Raw genomic sequence first — 20,154 nt, forward strand, 5'->3', positions numbered from 1 at the left:
AAAACTTCACCAGTTACTAATCTAAGCATTAATACACAGAAGATTATTTTTGGCACGATTTCTGACATGTGTGATCATCTCTTTTTTTCTTTTTGCTGGCTGCCCTCTTCACCCCTTGTTGTAAAAATGCCTGAGAGGTGAACAACTTCTCTCCCCTGATTGCAATTATTGAAGAGATTTCTCTCTCCTGTAGTGAATAGTGATATGAATCTTGACCTCAATGTCACAGTGGCAAAGCCTGGAAGATGTACATGCTTTCATTGTAGTGTTTGTAAGACCTCTTTGACGTGCATGAAGTTCACTGTTCTGATGCACACTGTGAGCTGCATGTAGCTGAAGTAATTTTCTGGAATTACTTTTTGACACACAGGGTACTCGGTATCCATTATGTAGAAAATTCAACATATGCTGCGTGTATTGTGCCACGTTTATTTGTCAAAGTACCAAAGCTTTTCTCGATGAAGGACAATGAACATGATGGACATCCATCTGGTTCCATGTTGTCCGTTGGCAGACTGGAGATTTCAGGGACTACTGAATCAGGTTCTGGCAAAACCATGAAATTATTTATTTCCCAACAAGATGCTGATTAAAAATGTGATGTGATGTCAAGTTTTGAATTGTTGTGACTTTGGTGATCCAGTAATCAAGAAGGTTTTGGGGTTTGAAGAATTCTACAGAAACCCAAGAATTCTAAGAAACCCAGCCAAGCATGGAAGGTTATCTTAGCTAATACATTTTATCCAGTAAAGATATAGGTTCAACTTCAAAACAAGATTTTACAGATAGTCTGACTTTGGATAGTTTAACTAAGTTTGACTGTTATGTTATAGGCATTACTATCCAGTAGTCATTCCTTTGATCACTACATTTAGAGCCTGTCGATTAACAAGCTTTGGTCCTGCAGTGCATGATCAAAGACCTAATCAAGTTGTTTGGCCAGAACAATGCAATTGTCCCTAATGGACATTGCCAAAGATAAACAACTGCCATAATATATTACCAGTAAAGTCTGTTTGGTGCTTTATATTTGGACAATTGTTCCTGAGTGAAATGAAGTGGTTAACCAGAAGATGAAAGATTGTACACACATTGTAGTTTCTACTCCCAAGAACATATTCATTAGAGCGAGCAGACCTTCAACCCTTTTACAAATTCACCTTTGCCCTGTGACTAGCACTGGGTTCTAACTTGGGATGTCAATGCAGACATATTGTAGTTTTCCAAATCAAGTGGACATTCTTCAGTCACAAGGGTGCCCTGAGTGATGGTGGTGGTCTGCAGTGTGACGCATCAGTCTTCCCATCAGTCCATGCTTTTGCGGATGTGAAAGTCCGCTTTCCTATTTAGAATCGCTGACAGGGTCAGAACGTTGAACAGCTTCAGAGGCACCTTCTCTTTTTCTCCAGGCTTTTGGGGAATGTGTCCAAAAATTGAACTACCATACCACCGTTTGAAGTCTCAAGTGCCTTCATGAAGTTATTGTCTCCCTTTGTTGTTGATTTGACGTCATAGGTTACCACTGACCATGTCCAAGATGCTTAGTGAGCCGTTATGGTTGATGACATAGGCCTTCAGGTCTCCTATATGAACCCATCATTTCCTGGGGAAACCCAGCACAGAAAAGATAGTTCACTATGCCACATTATTGGCCGAGTGTGATATAGTTTTGGGGAAAGTACTGCCTTTCTGAATGCTCAGAGCTGGTTTCGGGTGGATACAATAAAATATATATTTTATTTTTTGATCAAGTCTGAGGTGGTTATTCACAGCTCTTTACATTTTCAGTTCTACGCCCGTTTATAGTTTGATATCATATTTTAGCCATGGAGTAATTTCTGCTAGTGTTCATTAGAGGTGTTTTTCATTTTGAATTGTCAGCAGAGCACAGTTAACCTTTGAGAGCATGTGCGTACCCTCCTGCACTCGCTAGAAGTAGAAACTCTCTTGTGCATGATTGTTACTCTGTGAGTTTACAGCATAGTTCTATTTGTGCAGGTGTGATCTTTTTTTAAAGGGCTTTTTTGGTAGATACAGTCCAAAGAGGCTATTATGACATTATCTCCAGATCACCAAATACCACTATAGTCTAACTAAGAATCAATTAAGGAAATAGTTTGTATAGAATATGATGATTGTTTTTATGTTTTGGCATTTTTTTTTTTTTTGCCCATTTACAAATATTTTTGATAAATTGAAATTGTCAGCATGGAAGAAAACAGCACACTTGAAAGAGGAAGCTGTCAGCTGACTGAAGCGGGAAGTGAGCAGCTGCAGGCCCCTGAGTGCTGAGCCGTTTACCTCCGCAGACCTCGTGCCAGACTGAAAGCCTTTCCTCCGTAGGACTCGTTACTTGCAGAGAGGCGAGGCAAACAGACTCGCCAGAAACTGTTTCAGCTGTGTGCTATTACTCTCTGATTTCTATACTGCAAGATTTGTTATTGCATAAAGTTTTTGGCTCCACCTTTCGAGTTTCAAGCTGAAAAAAAAAAACAAATAGAAGATCCAACATGTACTCTATCCTTGCAGGGAAACTTGCTGAAGTAAGCAAAGATGAAAAACAGCAAGCTGCTGATGTAGTTTAGAGGCACTGCATAGCTCCAATGACTGTAGACAAACAGCATAGTGCACAAAGGTTTTCCACAACACTTTGTGCAGACTTAGGATAGTCAAATATCATAATGTCTAAATAATGATATTTTAATTCATTTACCAGTACATAGCACTTTACTGCTCCTCTGAGCTAGAGAGCTGAGGCTGGCATGCAAGGTGCCAACCTTCACATTGGGAGCATACTGGGGATCAGTTTGAGTCTGGAGGAGCTGGCCCGCACCAGCAACCTTCTGGTTTCCAAATGACGGACGGGAACAAAAGTACTATAGCTGAACTGCGTAGGTACAAACTTTTGTGGTTACGAGTATCACTATGAATGATGCCTCCAGTGTATACCTTTTAAAGGATAAACTGCTGCCGAAGTGATTGCATATAATTATGTATGACATAAAAACTTTGCTCAACAGCAACGACATACATCACTCCATAACTAACACTATGTGTTAACACTTGGCTGTGGCAATGTCATCACGATGGAGAGAGAGAGAGCAATTGCGATATGAACTAGACATGATCGATGCATTTGTAGGTCATTTGGAATGGAATGACCCAAGGATGGAAGCAGGATACAAATTGTGGTTATACTACTAGTTTAAGAAATGTTTTCCCTTTTAATAAAACTGTTATTTGCAAAGTAAAATCAGATTATTTTTGCAACTGAAGATATCAACCAAAGACTTAGCGGTGATTACTGCACTTTAGTCTTGTAATCCTGAGTGGGTTATACTTAACTCCAACAGCTCATGTGAAGTGCTCCTCGTTTGAGCCTCCATCCTAAGGCAGTATAAACCTCTTCTCTGGTAATCAGATACCCCCTCGGGCATCACACACAACCCAATCACCATTAGACAGTTTCCTTGAAGCAGTGTCAAGCGATCCTCACAGCAACACTTTCTAAGAATCTGTTGTAAAAGGATATTGTCACTGTTTACACTGACCAATCTTTCAGGCGTTCAAAATAGGAACATGCCCTTTTTAAAATGGTCTGTCACAAAACATTGCTGTGTGACCATCTTGGTTAAACCAAAACGATATGACACTTGTGTTTTTAGCACCCACATTTGTTTGTGGTAGAATTATATGTCATTGTATCACTGATTTATGTGATTTTCTGTGTATTTGTCTTTCTGTCCTATGAGTAAATGATTACTTGCCAGATACAGAGACAGAAATGGCTAAAGCAATGAAATATCTGATGAAACATGAAAAGAAATTAAATTCAAAACAAATCCATCATTTGTATTTGTCTTAGTAACAAGGAATGTGCTCCGCTACAAAACATCAGTGATAGGAAACTAATAGCATTAAGGCCAGATGACTGCCTCTGGTTCTTGGCCTCAGCGAGCAAACCCAGGGTGAGCGATTATTACCACCACATCTGCAGCGGCCTGTGCCAGCGAGATTGTAAACCCATGTTTACTACCCACTTTTCTGCCCAAAACATGGCAGAGATGGCAGAGATGGATTTGACAGAGGTTTAAGTCTGTGTGTGCTTCCAGTTCCTCTGCACTCTTTGCCGGGCGAGCACATTTTTGAACTGGAGCCAGGAACATAGTGTTCCACAGAGCTAGTTAGAGGAGTGTGACGTTTGCTGGAAGCCATCCTAGCAGGGTCAAGTTGATTTCAAATAAAAAGAGCGCGTAGGCCGACAAGCAATTGGAATGTTGGAACTTGCCTGCACACGACTAGAAGGTTCTGCCAGTGGCTTTTTCCATGGGAACTGGTTCTACAGTCAGGTGTGTTGGTTCATTGGTTGTTTAGTTGATGATGCAGCACCATTGTGTGTGACTGTGTATATGCACAGGTACTCTGTCTCCTCTACCTTCCAGGCAGCTTGTGTCACTTCCGCTGTGACTCATCCTGACTTGATTTATCTTTGTCATCAAGCACTCGTTGCATTTATCTGCCTCGTATGTCAGTTTTTATGGCTGCTGTTATCTTTACCATCTCTACCTTTTGCTCAAAGGAGATCTTCTCTTGCTTATAATTTTTTTACTGCAGTGTGTAGAGCAGTGTTTACCAAAATAGTTTCTGGGGACCCACTTTTGGACAGACAGACAGACCATCGCGACCCATTCACTTCAGAGCAAACATGCAACCACCAATATTGTTTTATTGTTTTAGGCCACAGGTTCTCAAACTTTTCTATGCCCCCCACCCACTAGGCGTCTACTAGGTTTGGCCTACTACCACTACTATTACAGGGATTGGTGATGCACTGCAAAGTAGGAAATAACATTAGGAATCCCTGAACAAAGATGCTAGAGTTGGAAACATTTCCCAATGGCAAGTAGCCTACACAGACAATGAAATGAAGTGAGTGAGTCTGGTGAAACCAGGCTACCCAGCAGGGGAAAGAGGGCATTGTAACTGGCTCTGTCTGTCTGTCTGTGGGTCTGCCTGTCCACTCACATAACTTAAAGTGTGCCGGTTGGATATACTTCAGATTTTATACAAAGCAGAGTACAGAGCACTAGGCCTACTGTATACCTCAGTTCTCCTACATAATCTGGATCAGGTTTTTAATGTTGATGCCGAAATTTGGTTTCACTTTGTTTCATATTGCGTGACAGGCAAGGGTCTACAGTCGCATGACTGGTCTTGTTCAATATGTAACACAAAGGGATCATTTTCACCTTAAATTCAGAACCTACTGCTACTAATCCAAATGAGATACTGGATTTTCCATTTGCTATTAGAATATTCACAGTGTGAACATCCTAAGTGTGTATTTCATTGTTGTTGGCTTTAGATGTCATTTTTGATCTCATTGTCAGTGTGTACCTGTTACCTGTTGTTGAATAGAATATTCTCTATGTCAGCCCCCATAGGCCTCACCTCACATATTGTATGGGATGGTGCGGTCAGCTGCTTCATTTTGTCTTGCATTTAATGATGTTGACATAGCTTAGAGGGATTTGTGGTTGAGTTTGGAAGGAACTGGATTGCATAGAACTGGTCTCATTGGGTCAGATAATAAAATACATTACCAGCAAGTACAGGGAAGGCAACTGACCCATCTTACCTTTAATGGCTAATAGAATACTTGGTAGTCTTTGGTAGTCTATGGGTGTGATTGACAGCAGCTGCATTTCTTCCAGGTGCCTGATGTGGACATCTCTGACTACCCTTCAGATGGAGAGGGTGGTCCTGCAGGTGAGAGAGCCTCCTCGACCGATGCGGGACCCTGCCCTGTGGACCCATCCGAAGGTGGCCGCCGCTCACTGAGGGACTGGGTACGCTCTGCTCAGGCATTGTTGCAGACGCCTCAGAAGCAAGCCAACGCCCATTTCAAGACCCCAGATGACTCCAATAAAAAGAGAAGGAAATTTGAAAGGTACAAATCAGAGCCATCCGAAAAAGCTGATGGGTTTGTTACGGGGTGTTGAATTGTTGATTTATTAAGAAATGATGATAAGATCAAGTGGGATGTCACTAGGCTGGAAACCGCGTGTTATTCTTGGACGGGCTGAAGGAGAGAGCTCTGCAAGGCTAGGGGGTGCAGCTGCATAAACACCGGTAACCTTGGAGCTTGAGCCGATATCTGCGGGACGCTGGACCGTCGGGAGTCTCACACTTCAGCCAGTTAGCCGTGGTTGCACAAAACAGCTGGTCAGCACATCTGTAGGATTGCACAGGAGGGGACGCTGGACCGTCCTGGCCCACGTGCTCAGATGACCTAACTTAGCTCCACCACAAGCACTGCCCCACTACGATCTCTTGCCCTTTCTGAGGACACCTTGGTTATGTGATAAGAAAGCTACCATGAATACTGACAGAACTATCTCTGCTTCCTAACTGTCTTAGTGTTGGAGGTCTAGATCCAAAGGCAGTTTTTTAACACTGCACGTTATCATACATAGAGAGGCTCATTCAGACAAGAAAGATCTGTAATTTATAGTAATGTGGCCGGTTTTATATATATATATATTTATATATATATATATATATATATATATATATATAGCACTGTGGCTCAGGTGCTTCTATTAACAGTGCTTAAGTTGCACTCCGACAGGAAAAAAATTGGAGTGCTGCTTGGGTTTATTTTGAAATGTCTTTATTTACTTAGTATCCGTGCTTCGCTGACAACAGAATTATTGTTAGAGCCCTTTAAAAGTGGCCTCTATTTCTGAGAGTATTTACTGAATGAGTGTGGTCAAAAGCGGTATATATATAACCCCGACTGACTTCCAGTATCTCCAAAGTCATCCAGGGACGCATCTCAGCCTTGAACTGCCTGCCCCTGACGCCAGTGCAGACTATCTGATATCTATTGCTTTCATAAGATGATTTGTGACATGTGTGCCAGCTCCAGTAAGCACACGCTCAAACACCCAGGACGGTTAGGAGCATGCATCAAACCCAAGTATTTACCCAAGGTGAGACTTCTCAAGCAGCCCGCAGCAGCACAGCCTTCCAACGCTAGGATTCCACCTGTTTCAGTTATGTGATTTGTTATGATGTCTGTTGGGAATGCAAATGTAGGGAACAACACCCATAAACAGATGCACACTTAAATAGTTTGACAGGCATTTATACCCATTGCAACAATCGGCATTCTTGGCCAAGACATTCTCTTTGAATTTGAGAGATTTCTGTACAGTAAATACACGTCAGTTCTAAGGATGCACGATATATCGGCGGCCGATATATTATTGGCCGATAAGTGAAAAAATGAAAATATTATTATCGGTCCGATAACAGAATTCTGGCCTATAATTTGCGCCAATATTTTTTAAAGTCCTAATTTAGGCCTACGTAAGGTCCGTCTGGCTACACTGAGCTACTTGAGCTTGGTTGGCTATACTTTTTCCTCAATTTAATGTCAGCGGTGTGAATGTATTGCACCACTCAAACAAAATCTGTGGATATGCGTTCATTTGGGAATCTGTGCGTCTCAAAAACGTCTCGTGAATGATCTGCCATTTAACCTTACCAGAGCGGAGCTCTGCCCTATCTAGAGCCGTCTTGTGCTGGTGTGTTTGCACTTTACCGCGCTGATCGGGGAAACAAATAAGCAAACTCGGTAGTGGGACGAGTACATAAGTAGGCCTAGTTATAAGTTGTGTTTTAGTATTATATTTGCATTACGTTAGCTTGGGTTGTGTATTACTACCTAGAAATATGCTAACCATTCCTGCTTCAGTTCCAGACAGGTCATCATAATAAGTTATTAAAGGGGGCTAACCCCTTTCATTTCTGCTGCAGCAGGTTGTGCGCAACAGAGTAGACGGACATAAGATACAGTCTGAGGAGTTGCAGCTTTATTCAGTTGAAACTAAACATAAGTTTCCCTCACAAACTCTGATTTGGTCACTATACTGTAGCTTATTCCCAGCTGAGCCGTTTATGAGCGTTTAGTCCTAAATAGTCCGATTCATACTCTCTAGCCACTCACTCGCAATTCACTGACGTCAGGTTCACTTAAAGGAGCCACACATACTGTAGGGCTAGGCTACTGTTATGTTGTTGACTGCCGCACTATTGAGGACTATTATGAGTTCTGTCCATCATTTGGTGGTAGGTAAAATTACTGCAATAAAATTATGCTTATTAAATGCTTTCCCCAAATCACTTTTCACAATTTTTTTTCAAGAGTAATATTATCGGTTATCGTATCGGTATCGGCCACAACAAACCAATAAATATCGGTTATCGTTATCGGCCCTAAAATTCCATATCGGTGCATCTCTAGTCAGTTCCAGTATTGGATTGGTTTGTGGATGGTCATTTAGCATGTTGTCCCACTCCCTTCAAAAAAGGCAGTCCTTGGCCAAGTGAACTTGGAGTGCACTTCAGGGGGGAGCCGTCACCCTGGGTTTGGTCCGTGTTTCGGAAAGCAAACTGTTCCTTCCTTGTGTGATCCTTGACAGGCTCACGACAGAGCTATGAACGCTGTCCAACTACAGTATGCAGCTGGCTGTGACTGGCTGATCGCTTATCTGGCGGCCTTCTCGGCCAATCGGGTGGTGTCACATGCTCAGAGGCCTTTATTAGGTCTCTTTATTCCTCTGCTGCTTCAGTGACCACTTGACTGGCTGATACTACAACTAATCCCGACTCAGTCTTTAGTCCTCACCACTCTCCCATTCCTTTGCTTAATTGAGTTTACTTGTCTCCTTTCTGTCAATAAGTTAGTAATGCCAGTAGAGAGTTGGTCAGAGTTTGCCTTTTGTGTGTGCTCTTATCTTGAGTAAATAATTTTGTTTGAGGCATGCTCTTTACAGTCATGGGTGTGTGTGTTTATGAGACTGATTTACTAGCACTGGTGATGGCTACTACCTTTTTGGGTGTCTCATTCAGTGTACTCACAAAGAAAAACCCTTGCGCCACTGAACTACGGCAATTATATTAATTTGCTAAAAGCAGAAGGTATATAAGAATTTGAGTTTGCAAGAGGTTTCTCTGTTCCGATTTTGCGAAAGGCCTTTAGTATTACTATTAAACGCAGTAGTGTCTCATACCATAGACTCCATGGCAGAGAATGTTGTGATGTCTTTAGATGGGTCCCACAGTGTCCTGTACAGTGAAAGCTGAACACAATGGTTTTGTTAATGGTGAAATATCTGCTTTTTTGTTATCCATTAATAAATTGTATTGCTTCATTTGACAACAATTGAATCTCTGAATGACTCTCAGATCTACCTTCATGTGTAAGGGCACATGCACTTCAGCTGAACCTCTGAAAGACCAAACCGCTGGTCCTCTCAGACAAACCAACTATACACCATGACATTAAAGGAGAATTCCGGTGTGATATTGACCTAAAGTGTGTTGAAACATGAAACCGAGTGTGAACGTATGTCTCATAGCTCATCTCGGCTTGTCCCTGCACTCTCAAATCTGGCGCTAGTTAGCCGATGTTACCAACAGCTTTTTCAATTGGGGTGTCTCGGGCATCGGCCTAGCCATGCAAATAAATCACTGCTTTACACCATTTACGAGGCTCAAAGTATCTCCACACTTCATTGGTAGACTACCGAGGTCCCTGAAATTTAAAACGAGACATTAAGAACTTTGAAAAACCACTGGTAGTTTATTTACAAGACGATTTATACAGACAGTACCTTCAGGAAGTTTACCGTTTGCAGCCATCTTGAATTAGTCACGATAAGTTGAGCGACAAGTACAAATGAACAGGTATGATAAGAAATCAGATTCCAAAAATAATTCCGTGGAAATGCATGGATTCCAGTTGCTTCCAGTAGCAGCAACTAACTAGCAGCAAGTAACTAGCGCCAGATTTCGGAGTGCAGGGGACAAGCTGAGATGAGCTATGAGACATACGTTCACACTCATGTTTCAACACACTTTAGGTCAATATCACACTGGAATTCTCCTTTAACATCAAAATTGACTCTCTAATATCTCTGGCCTCTACCAGGGTAGCGAGAAACTTAGAGGAGTCATGATTGGCTGATACTACTGATACCTAATCAGTTGATCAAGCCTTTATAGTGAGTATGCCAGGTTTGATGAAGATCCTTTTCCCTGCTTTGAAGATGTCTTACACACTTCTGTGTAATAGCAACTGCAGCAGTCTTATCTAAAAAATGAGACTATTTTTCTCAGCCATTAAATTATTTGATAAATCTTAAAGTAGTTGATTCATTCAAAATTATGTGTTTTTAGATGGACACTCACATACATATGTAGCCGGCGAAAAGCATAAAATATTTGTCACATGTAATCTTATCTAAGTGCATTCTGTCGTCGCCTTAAGTAAAACTTTCAGCAGTCATGTTATACTTCCAAAAATGATTTGCTAGTGCTGAGGACTCTATTGATGACTAGAATCTAGAATCCACCGTTTGCAAATACACTGTTTGAGGCTGTTGTTGTTTGTTGTTTATGTAGCTAACTGTATTTACACTGATCCACATCCCTGGCCCTAAGAGTGTGTGCCTGTGTTGCAGTGGAGGGCTGGCAGACAGGTTGAACCGACTCCAGAGCAGACAGAGATCAGCCATCAGCTTCTGGAGGCACCAGTCTACAGTGGACATCACCACTGCTGCAGGTAGGTCAGTTGACTGTGATGTGGGTATTAAGAATGCTATTTACGTGTAACCATCCATGGCCTCCTACCTTGCATCCTCCTTCCTTCCTTTCTCTATTCATACACCGTTTTTAAGAGCCTACACTGTTTTGGTCACACGTTTGACTTCCCCTCACCTATTTTTACATTTGTCAGGCCAAGGCCAATCCGGCACAGCTTCATGTTAGTGTTACACTTTTTCAAGCTTTCAAGTCTTACTTGAACCTTACTTATGGGCTAAAGTAATGCCATGCCATGCAATGCAATGCCTCTGTCTATGAGGAGAAAAACATTTACAGGGCCCATTTACACTTTTCAAAGCTTTTTTAACTTCTTTGTGAGGCTTCAATCAGCTCAGCCTTTATGATAACGGCTTTCTATAAGCCTTAATCTTAGTGCCTCCACAGCCATAGTAAGCAACTACTTGTTCCCTGTCTTGTATTAGTTCTGAATCTCTAGCTACTGCAGGTCCCATAAAGTCTCAGAAGAAGGACTGCTATTCAGTTAATATGAAAAAGTGGTTTAAAATGTTTTTATGTACCGGTATATAATGTATAATACATGTTTTTAATGTATAATTTTTTATGGGTGAACCTACCAATTGTGTGGAACTAGTGAGAAACAGCAAGCTTCATTACCTTACAGTTTGACTCCATACAAATAAACAAGGCATTTATTCTATATGCTCGGTAAGATACTTAGAATAAAGCCACCTGTTGAGCGAATAAATGTAAGTCTTTTAAAAAAAACAAAACCATGTATTTGTCAGTGGGCCAGTCACAGGGTGGCACTGTAAGCACATAATCTTTAATTATGCCAAGTATAAGTATATATACTCTTTTGATCCCGTGAGGGAAATTTGGTCTCTGCATTTATCCCAATCCGTGAATTAGTGAAACTCACACAGCACACAGTGTACACACAGTGAGGTGAAGCACACACTGATCCCGGCGCAGTGAGCTGCCTGCATCAACAGCGGCGTTCGGGGAGCAGTGAGGGGTTAGGTGCCTTGCTCGAGGGCACTTCAGCCGTGCCTACTGGTCGGGGTTCGAACCGGCAACCCTCCGGTTACAGGTCCGAAGTGCTAACCAGTAGGCCATGGCTGCCATGCTTTGCACTCCAAAGAAGACGGGTCAGGTAGACTGCCAAACCAGCATCTGTGAGTCATCATTTGATGCAATTATCCAGTAGCAAGACAAAATGGTGACTTGTCATGATTGAACTCTCAATTGCCTTTCTAGAGTGACATTTCCTTATTGTAAGCAAACACACAGACAAACAAACCGTATGCTGCACACCTGTATGAGCACATCTGAGTAGAGCTACATCGTACTTACTCCTAGAGTGCAAGCGCCTGAATGCTAAATCGCTGACTTCCAGTCTACAACTGTCAGGGGCTCTTGAAGCCCACTGAGGTGTTGGTTTCTCAGATATGTGGTTTGCCACGTGGGTGTGTCCTTGCAGGAAGTATGATGACACTGGCATGTGTGAAATGACTCCAAGCCATACAAAAGAAAAGGGCTACACTGGGGTTGACAGAAAACTTTCAGCACAGTAGGCATACTTTGTTTCTTCTTTCCACGGCACAACGACCTGTGAGACGTCTTGTCTATCTTGACTCAAGGTGTGTTATCTGACATTGCATTCATATACAGACGCCCCCTCCTCTTTTTCTCTCTCCCCCTCTCTCTCTCTTTTTCTTTCTGTGTCTGCCTCTGAGTGGAGGGGAATAACGGTTGCTGGTGGAAAGTGCAGTGGAGGAGGGTTGAGAGGTGGGGGTGGAAAAGTCTAGTTCAACGAAGTGAGGTGGGCAAGGTGACACAGTTATCAGATCATCGAATGAGGGTATGAGAAACGTGCAGTGGCCTTTCTACCTATAGAGATGTGTGGTTTGGAAACACGTACACGTACAGAACAAAGGCAAACAAGGTTCACGAGATGTACACTGAAGGTAGTTTTCATTTCAACGCAACGTTCGTTCAGCATTCATTTAATCCCAAGCCTACGTACAATTCTCTCCCTGTGTATAGTGAACATGGAGTGTAAGGTGTAAACAACTCTGTAATACTGTAAATAGGCCTTGGCTACACACTAATCAAGTTATTTTCTTGCATTCAAACTAGGTCTCTTCACCCACCGATTTTCCTGTGGAGTGTTGGAATATTAGGCCTTGAATGCTTTCCAACAGCAGTATCCATTACAAGCGTCAATCAATAATATTACATGTCAATAATAATATAATGTAATATTAAGCGTCTTGGCATGTATTTTACTCCACTCAGCTGGCATACAGAACAACTATAGAACAGCTGTGACTCACATGATACATAGGCCAACTACCCAGTGTGGCGTTTCAGTCTGTAACATGTAGTCTGGCCTGAGGGACACCAGTCATTGTCGCTTTAGTTATCCATAGTTAGTGGCAAGTATCATAGGTAAGGTCTTTTTTGTTTGAAGTATATTGAAGCTAGACCCAAATGATGATTAAAGTGGCACTATACAACTTTTGATCTAGTTAAACTGGTGAGCTACCTACCTACATGGCATGCAAAACCTTGCAAATACCTACAAAGAGCCTTATTGGCACTGCAAGAAATGTGCTAACTGGCTATAGAGTCCGGAGTGTGCTGTGAAAGGTTTTCACTCTTGCAGTGGGTTTCAGCCCGGAACACAGAACTGTAATAAACAATGTTTATCTGTTCTTGACGTGACCATATACCATCAAAATGAATTTGATGACTATGCCAAAACTAGCATATCTACAAAAAATGGCAAATTGTTGCTTTTATATGCTTATATGTGGGACTGTCTGCGGTGCTTAAATTAAATAAGCACACTCATCATGCTTCTGTGGTTGTTATTGCCACCTCATGGATCACTGTTGTCATTAATTGGCGCTGATACTTTTTTTTCTCCAGACTGAATCATTGCTGTACTTTCCTAACATTTAACTAGTCAGCCTAGAGAAAAAAAGATCCATGTCCTCACGCCTCAGGGGAGTGTGTGTGTGTGTGTGTGTGTGTGTGTGTGTGTGTGTGTGTGTGTGTGTGTGCACCCATGATGAGCCTCTTACGGGTGCTGTGGCAAGTTGGTTCCTGCCCCACAGTTTTGGAGCATGGAGCAGAATTTATAGGCGGTGCATTAAAACAATTCTTGTGGCCAAGAGAAAGATTGTCAGCTCTTCAAACAGTAACTCTCTCACAGACCACTCAGGACAGTTGTGATGGGAGGAGAGATGAGTCACACGCTAGTTTCTCTTCTTGCCTGTCTGTTGTTTTCCACCCCCTTGCTATTTCTCACATTCTTCTGCTTAAGTAGAAAATGCTCATGTTATTGTTGTGGGGAACTTTGATGTATTCATTTAGTCCTTGTTAGGCTTGTGAAGCTATTCCATTGCCTGTATATCATCTTAAACATCCATATGATTGATAGATATATAGATAGATACTTACTTACTTACTTACTTACTTACTTACTTACTTACTTACTTACTTGATTGATTGATTGATTGATTGATTGATTGATTGATTGATTGATTGATTGATTGATTGATTGATTGATTGATCGATCGATCGATCGATCGATCCCCAGGGGAAATTCAAGGTCTCAGTAGTATACAGACAACACATTCACTAACAGCAGAAAAAGTCATTAAAAGTATATAATATAAAAACACAACTAAGCAATAAGGACAGTAGAAGATAAAGAATATACTAAAATACAAATTATACTATCTAACACTTAATCTAAATCAATTCTAAAAACAGTATCCACATAGTGGTGATTAATCAATCAAGAGGCGCTTGCAATGACTGAGGCAGGGACTGAGCCTGTGATTCTCTGTGCATAGTAAGGTAAGGTAAGGTGCTGTGTGTGAGTGAGTGTCACGGTGATAGTGGTCATGGTGATAGTGCAAATGACTAAGTGCAACAGTGCAAAAATAAGTCTATATATATATATATATATATATATATATATATATATAATGATTTAAGAAAAGGTAGAAGTGTGGCCACAGTTCGGCATGAAGGGAGGGGTTATGCTAATGTGCTAATATAGCACGCAAACAGTGAGGCAGAAAGACGGTGGTAAAAAGTGGTTAGTGGACAGACAGTATCCGAACATGGAGGGGGTGAAGAGGCAGACAAACAATGCAGAGAAGTCTATCTCTCCTCTTCCCTTAAGTGAAGCATTGAACAGTTCAATGGCCCTGGGGACAAATTACTTCCTCAGTCTGTCTATTGTGCAAGGCAGTGAGCGAAGTCGCTAACTGATCAGGCTCTTCTGCTTAACAATAGTGCTGTGGAGTGGGTGACACTCATTGTCCAAGATGTTGATCAGTTTGTTCAGGGTCCTTTTATTGAAGTGGTCTCACCTTGCAAAGATTTTACTGGACCTTTTCATAGCTATGTTTGTTGTGGGTCTTATTAGTTACAGAAACACAGTATAAGTACAGTACAGTATTTTGACAACAATGCGTCAAGAAACTTTATTTCTCTTGCATTTTCCCATTCCATGACTGTTATATAGCCTAGCATGCTAGCTTAAAGGAACACGCCACCCAATGTCAGTAGTAATATATGTTCTTACCTTAACTTTCACGAGTTGAGTCATACCTCTCCCGTGTCGGTACGTGAACTCAAACGCTCTGGCGCGCGGTGCGAATGTGTTAGCATGTTGCTATGCTAGCGGGCTCAGACGTAGCCATAGAGGGAGGAAGATAGCAGTAATCAAAAACACCCACGTTATCTCTACTTAAATACAGTTGCACGAGTAGTTGATAAAAATGTATAAGGTCACATGAAACGTGGCGATTTTCCAAGCGAATAAACAGGAGAACTACAATGTGTGGCGCAATAGCACTTGGGAGTACTTCGACCTAGCGTAGTAATATTAATTAACACCTAATTGTAGATCCCAGCCATGCTTTCCGCCGTTTGCAGCGAAGCGGAATTCTATGAAACATGAAATCACTATAATACTTCTGCTTGTTATCACAACCCTTCACAATGCATGTTATAACCATGATTGTTCACAATCTACTTTACCACTACCTGCTACTTTGCTAAGTCAGGTCAAACTAACGCCAGCAGGGCAGGTTGTCTCTATTTACGGAAATGACTGTGTGTGTGCCTCGGAGGGGGAGGGGGAGGCTGAGGGGTCAGCTGAACTCTGTGGTGGATAGGATCTACAATAAGGTGTTAATTAATATTACTACGCTAGGTCGAAGTACTCCCAAGTGCTATTGCGCCACACATTGTAGTTCTCCTGTTTATTCGCTTAGAAAATCGCCACGTTTCATGTTGTGTGACCTTACACATTTTTATCAACTACTCGTGCAACTGTATTTAAGTAGGGAAAACGTGGGTGTTTTTGATTACTGCTATCTTCCTCCCTCTACGGCTATGTCTGAGCCCGCTAGCATAGCAACATGCTAACACATTCGCGCCGCGCCAGAGCGTTTGAGTGCACGTACCGACACGGGAGAGGTATGACTCAACTTGTGAAAGTTAAGGTAAGAACATATATTACTTCTGACATTGGGTGGCGTGTTCCTTTAATACATTTCCCATTCCATGACCGTTATTTAGCCTAGCATGTTAGCTTAATAACTTTTAGTCTGTCCCACTTCAACTGTCTACCTCTGTCTGTCTGTTTGTTTGTGCAGAGAAGAATGCCCAGTCCTCGTCTGATCCTCTGTTGACAGCCAGTGATATTTGTCCTAGGAACTACAGCTCTGTAATCAATGAATCTTTATATGTAGCCCTGCTTTGTTTTGTTCTCCCTTAGGGCCACTAAATCTTGTGTGTGTCTGTGTGTCTGTGTGTGTTTGTGTGTGTGTGTGTGTGTGTGTCTCCATCTGACAGGTAAGCCAGGTGTGCTAGCTGTTCAGGTCCTCAGTATGCAAGAGGACTGTGGCTTGAGCGTTGCCCTGTGCCAGCGACTCGAGGAAGTGCCCCCTGAGGGGCATCAGAACTCAGTGCAGGGTCAACAGGATGTGGCCGAGGGGCAGGAGGACGCGGGAGAGAGTAACCACTGCCTGGTGCTGTTCAGCCGGGAGACCGTGGCCCAGCTGGCCCCAAGCCCAGGTGACCTTATCCACGTGCATCCGCCCTGGTGAGTGAAAACACTAGCCACGCACCCCTCTCCATCGCAAGCAGGCGGTCCTTTACTGAAAATAGGTTATCCTTATCTTTATGTGGTCAGAACAAATGTGTCATCGTGGGGTTGAGGACAGGAGTACTATTTCTTGATGACTAGATGCATTTGAATGCCAGTAAGAACATTTTTATGGTATGTAATTGTTTTTTTTTTTTATTACCATCCCTTTCATCCAAGTATATACACACATACACACACACACACACCAAGTGTTAGTATCTATACAAATATGAACAGTATCACATCAGTATAGTGCTCCAGATTATTGCATGGAGCATTATTTGCAAAACAGTAATCGAAAACATGGAGCAAGACCGGTTCATGCATCAGTTTATTACTGCCGTTATAAAACAACTCTTAGTCTCGGGGTGCTCTGTTCCTGTTTGTGTGTGTGTGTATGTGTGTGTGTGTGTGTTTGTGAGAGTGTGTGAGAGGAACCGCAGTAGTGGTGTTGCAGTGGTGTGTGTGTGTGGGTGTGTGTGTGTGTGTGTTTAGTGATAGCGTGAGTGAATGGAGCCGAGAGGAGTCTGTGTCCAGCTGCTGGGAGTTGGGGCTCAGCCCACACTGGAGCTGGCAGTCAGGCAGACGCAACGGCCGGAAGCCAGGGGGCCTCCTCTCCGCTCCCACGTCATCAGCAACTCCAGGGAATGGCTCGCATTCCTCTTCCTGGCAGTGCTTACCTCATTTCCAGCAAGCTGGGAGAGGGGGGAAAAAAGTGCAGTAGTTTTTCTCTCTCTCCCCCCGTCTTGGAGCGCTAGCGAAGTAGTGGATCACAATGGCCCTGGAGAAAGCCTGGGGTGGGAATTGAAAACACATGCTGCTCAGTGAGTTCTTGGCAGCTCAGGGTCTCCCTTTCGCTCTCTCTCTCTCTCTCTCTCCGTTCCCACTCTCTCCCCCTCTTCTACCCACCCGCAGTGTTTTACCAGGAATAGATTCTGTTGACAGTGGAAAGTCCAACTGATACAGACCTGCAATACTTTGTGATTTCTATATTAAATTGATAGCACGCAGAATGTTAACAGTTTCCTGTCTCCTACATTCAACATGTTCTATTAGTCTTCTATTTTCTTCTACATTTCATTGATTTAATGGCGGGTGCAGTATTATTTGACCTTTACATGTTGTGATCTTTTGTTAGGATGTGATAGATTTACATTTACATTTGCATTTATTTATTTAGCAGACACTTCTATCCAAAGCGACTTTCAGCAAAAGAATTTAAGGAACATTTAAGCTACAGTGCAGAGGAGACCCTGTCAATACAGATTTGAGGTCTTCTGATATTTAGTAAGGAACGTATCCTATTTTCTCTAGAATCTTATCAGTATCAGGAAGAGGTAGGCAGGTCATCACAGTTTGGTCAGTCGAGACACCCGTAGCCAGCCAAGTTCAATGACATTTCCCGTATGTAGTAGTGCGCTTAGGACTTCCCATGTGCATGGCTGTACCAAATGTGGAAAACTCCGGAATTTCACATGTTTGGAGTTCCAGTAGTATTCCACTCCTTGTGCGCTTCCTTTGTGGTGTGCAGAGGCACTTCCTCCTCCGTCCCAGCCCCCATACTGTGTGTAGGATGGCCACTCCTCCACCCACGCGGGCCCGTGGGGGCGGAAGCTGCCGGAAATGCCTGTCAGGACTCGCTGTTCTGCACATCACTGACAACACCTGGGCCACTCCTTACCTGTTTGTGACGTGAGCACTCACCTTACTCACTCACCCTCTCATTCATCTGTCAGTTTACTTTTCTTTCTGTTTGTGTGTGAGGGCATGTGTCATGCCTCCTGGTTGATTGTTACCTACTCGGAAAGGCTTGTATGCACCGTTTTGGAACACTTCCGCTGATGAGGCTTTGTATTTAGGTCTGTTTAGGCGTCTCTGATATTTGTCAGTCCTCCAGTTGTAGTCCCTCCTTCCTCTTTTTCAGTCCCTTATTTATGCAGATGTGTATTTGGTTACAAATCTACGTCCAGTATTATGATTTATTGTGTTATTTTGTTGATTTATAGTTTGAATTATGTAAACTTCTCCACAATGTAATATGAAAAGAATTTAGCGGGGGAGAAAAACAATTCTTGTTCAGGTTGTCTAGCAGTTCATCGGAGTCTCATCTTTGTAGTCATGTTTTATGACGTCCAAATTTCACTGAGGTCCCTCATTACTGAGCCACATAAGCCACTGACTGATGACTAAGGCTTCACCCCAGCATGACTCTTGAAGGTAGTCAGTTGAATGTACTACCCCAAATCAGAAAAAATTGGGACATTGTGTAAAATGCAAATAAAAACAGAATGTGACAATCTGCAAATCTTGTAAACCCATATTTAGCGGCAAAAAACCGTATCAAATGTTAAAAATTAAAAGGTTACTATTTCATGAAAAATAGCGACACCTTTTAAAAGTTCAAAAGTTGGGATAGGGGGCAACAAAATGCTGGAAAAGTTGTGTGATGATAAAAACAACAATTATGAAGAATATTTAACATCTTTTTGGTAACTGGCACCATGGTTGAGTATAAAAAAGAGCATCACAGAGAGGTAGAGTCTCTTAAAAGTAAATATGTAGAGGTATTCATCACTCTGTGTAAGGTTATAATTGTAATGCTTCTTAACATGAAATTGCAAGGTATTTAGGGGATTCATCATCTACAGTACATAATATCATTAAAATATTTAGAGAATCCAGAGACATCTGAGACATTATGTATCTCCAATTCTAGGGAGTTTTTCCTCGCCCCTGTTAGTCATGGGCTCTCTCTGAATGTTTAACACTCTGTAAAGCGCCATGAGACGTGTAATGTTTTGGCGCTCTATAAGTGAAATTAAATTGAAATTGAAAATCTTTGGAATCAAGGGACAGATCTGAAAAACAATATTGGATGGCCGTGGTATTTTGGACCTCAGGTGGCACTGCATTAAAACCAGACCTGTTTCTGTAAAGAAAATCATTGTATGGGCTCAGGAAAGCGTCCCAATAGCCATTGTCTATGAGCACAGTTTGATACTCTGTTCACAAAATCTAGTGTAAACTTTAGCATTCAGTTTACACATGATACAGAAATGCCACTGTCTTATCTTGGCCTGAGGTCATTTAAAATGGACTAAGGTAAAATGGAAAAATGTCTTGTGGTTAGACCAACCAAAATGTGTGATTATTTTTAGAAATCATGGACTCCTGGGCTGAAGAGGAGAGGGACTATCCAACTATTATTATTTTTGGTCCACTCAGCTCTGTTGCTAAGCTAAAAAATGCACTTGGGCCACTGGCTGTAAAATGCCACAGTGAGGTCAGAAATCTAGGTGTTTACTTAGATTCATCATTGAATTTCAATAAGCAAGTCAATA

General features: G+C 42.1%; 1 protein-coding gene across 3 annotated transcripts in view; it reads left to right on the top strand.

The window, feature by feature from the left end:
- Positions 1-20,154, top strand: part of spidr (scaffold protein involved in DNA repair) — a 56,534-nt gene that overhangs the window by 3,595 nt on the left and 32,785 nt on the right. For all 3 annotated transcript variants that reach the window (XR_006034561.1, XM_042106543.1, XM_042106550.1), the window contains exons 6-8: positions 5,715-5,950; positions 10,533-10,633; positions 16,519-16,768. Coding sequence is in view for 2 of the 3 variants with exons in the window: in XM_042106543.1 (XP_041962477.1) it covers positions 5,715-5,950; positions 10,533-10,633; positions 16,519-16,768 (587 nt within the window). In the remaining variant the exon portion in view is untranslated. The remainder of the gene's footprint in view (positions 1-5,714; positions 5,951-10,532; positions 10,634-16,518; positions 16,769-20,154) is intronic.

Source organism: Alosa sapidissima, chromosome 1 (assembly GCF_018492685.1).
Source record: "Alosa sapidissima isolate fAloSap1 chromosome 1, fAloSap1.pri, whole genome shotgun sequence".
NCBI lineage: Eukaryota > Metazoa > Chordata > Actinopteri > Clupeiformes > Clupeidae > Alosa > Alosa sapidissima.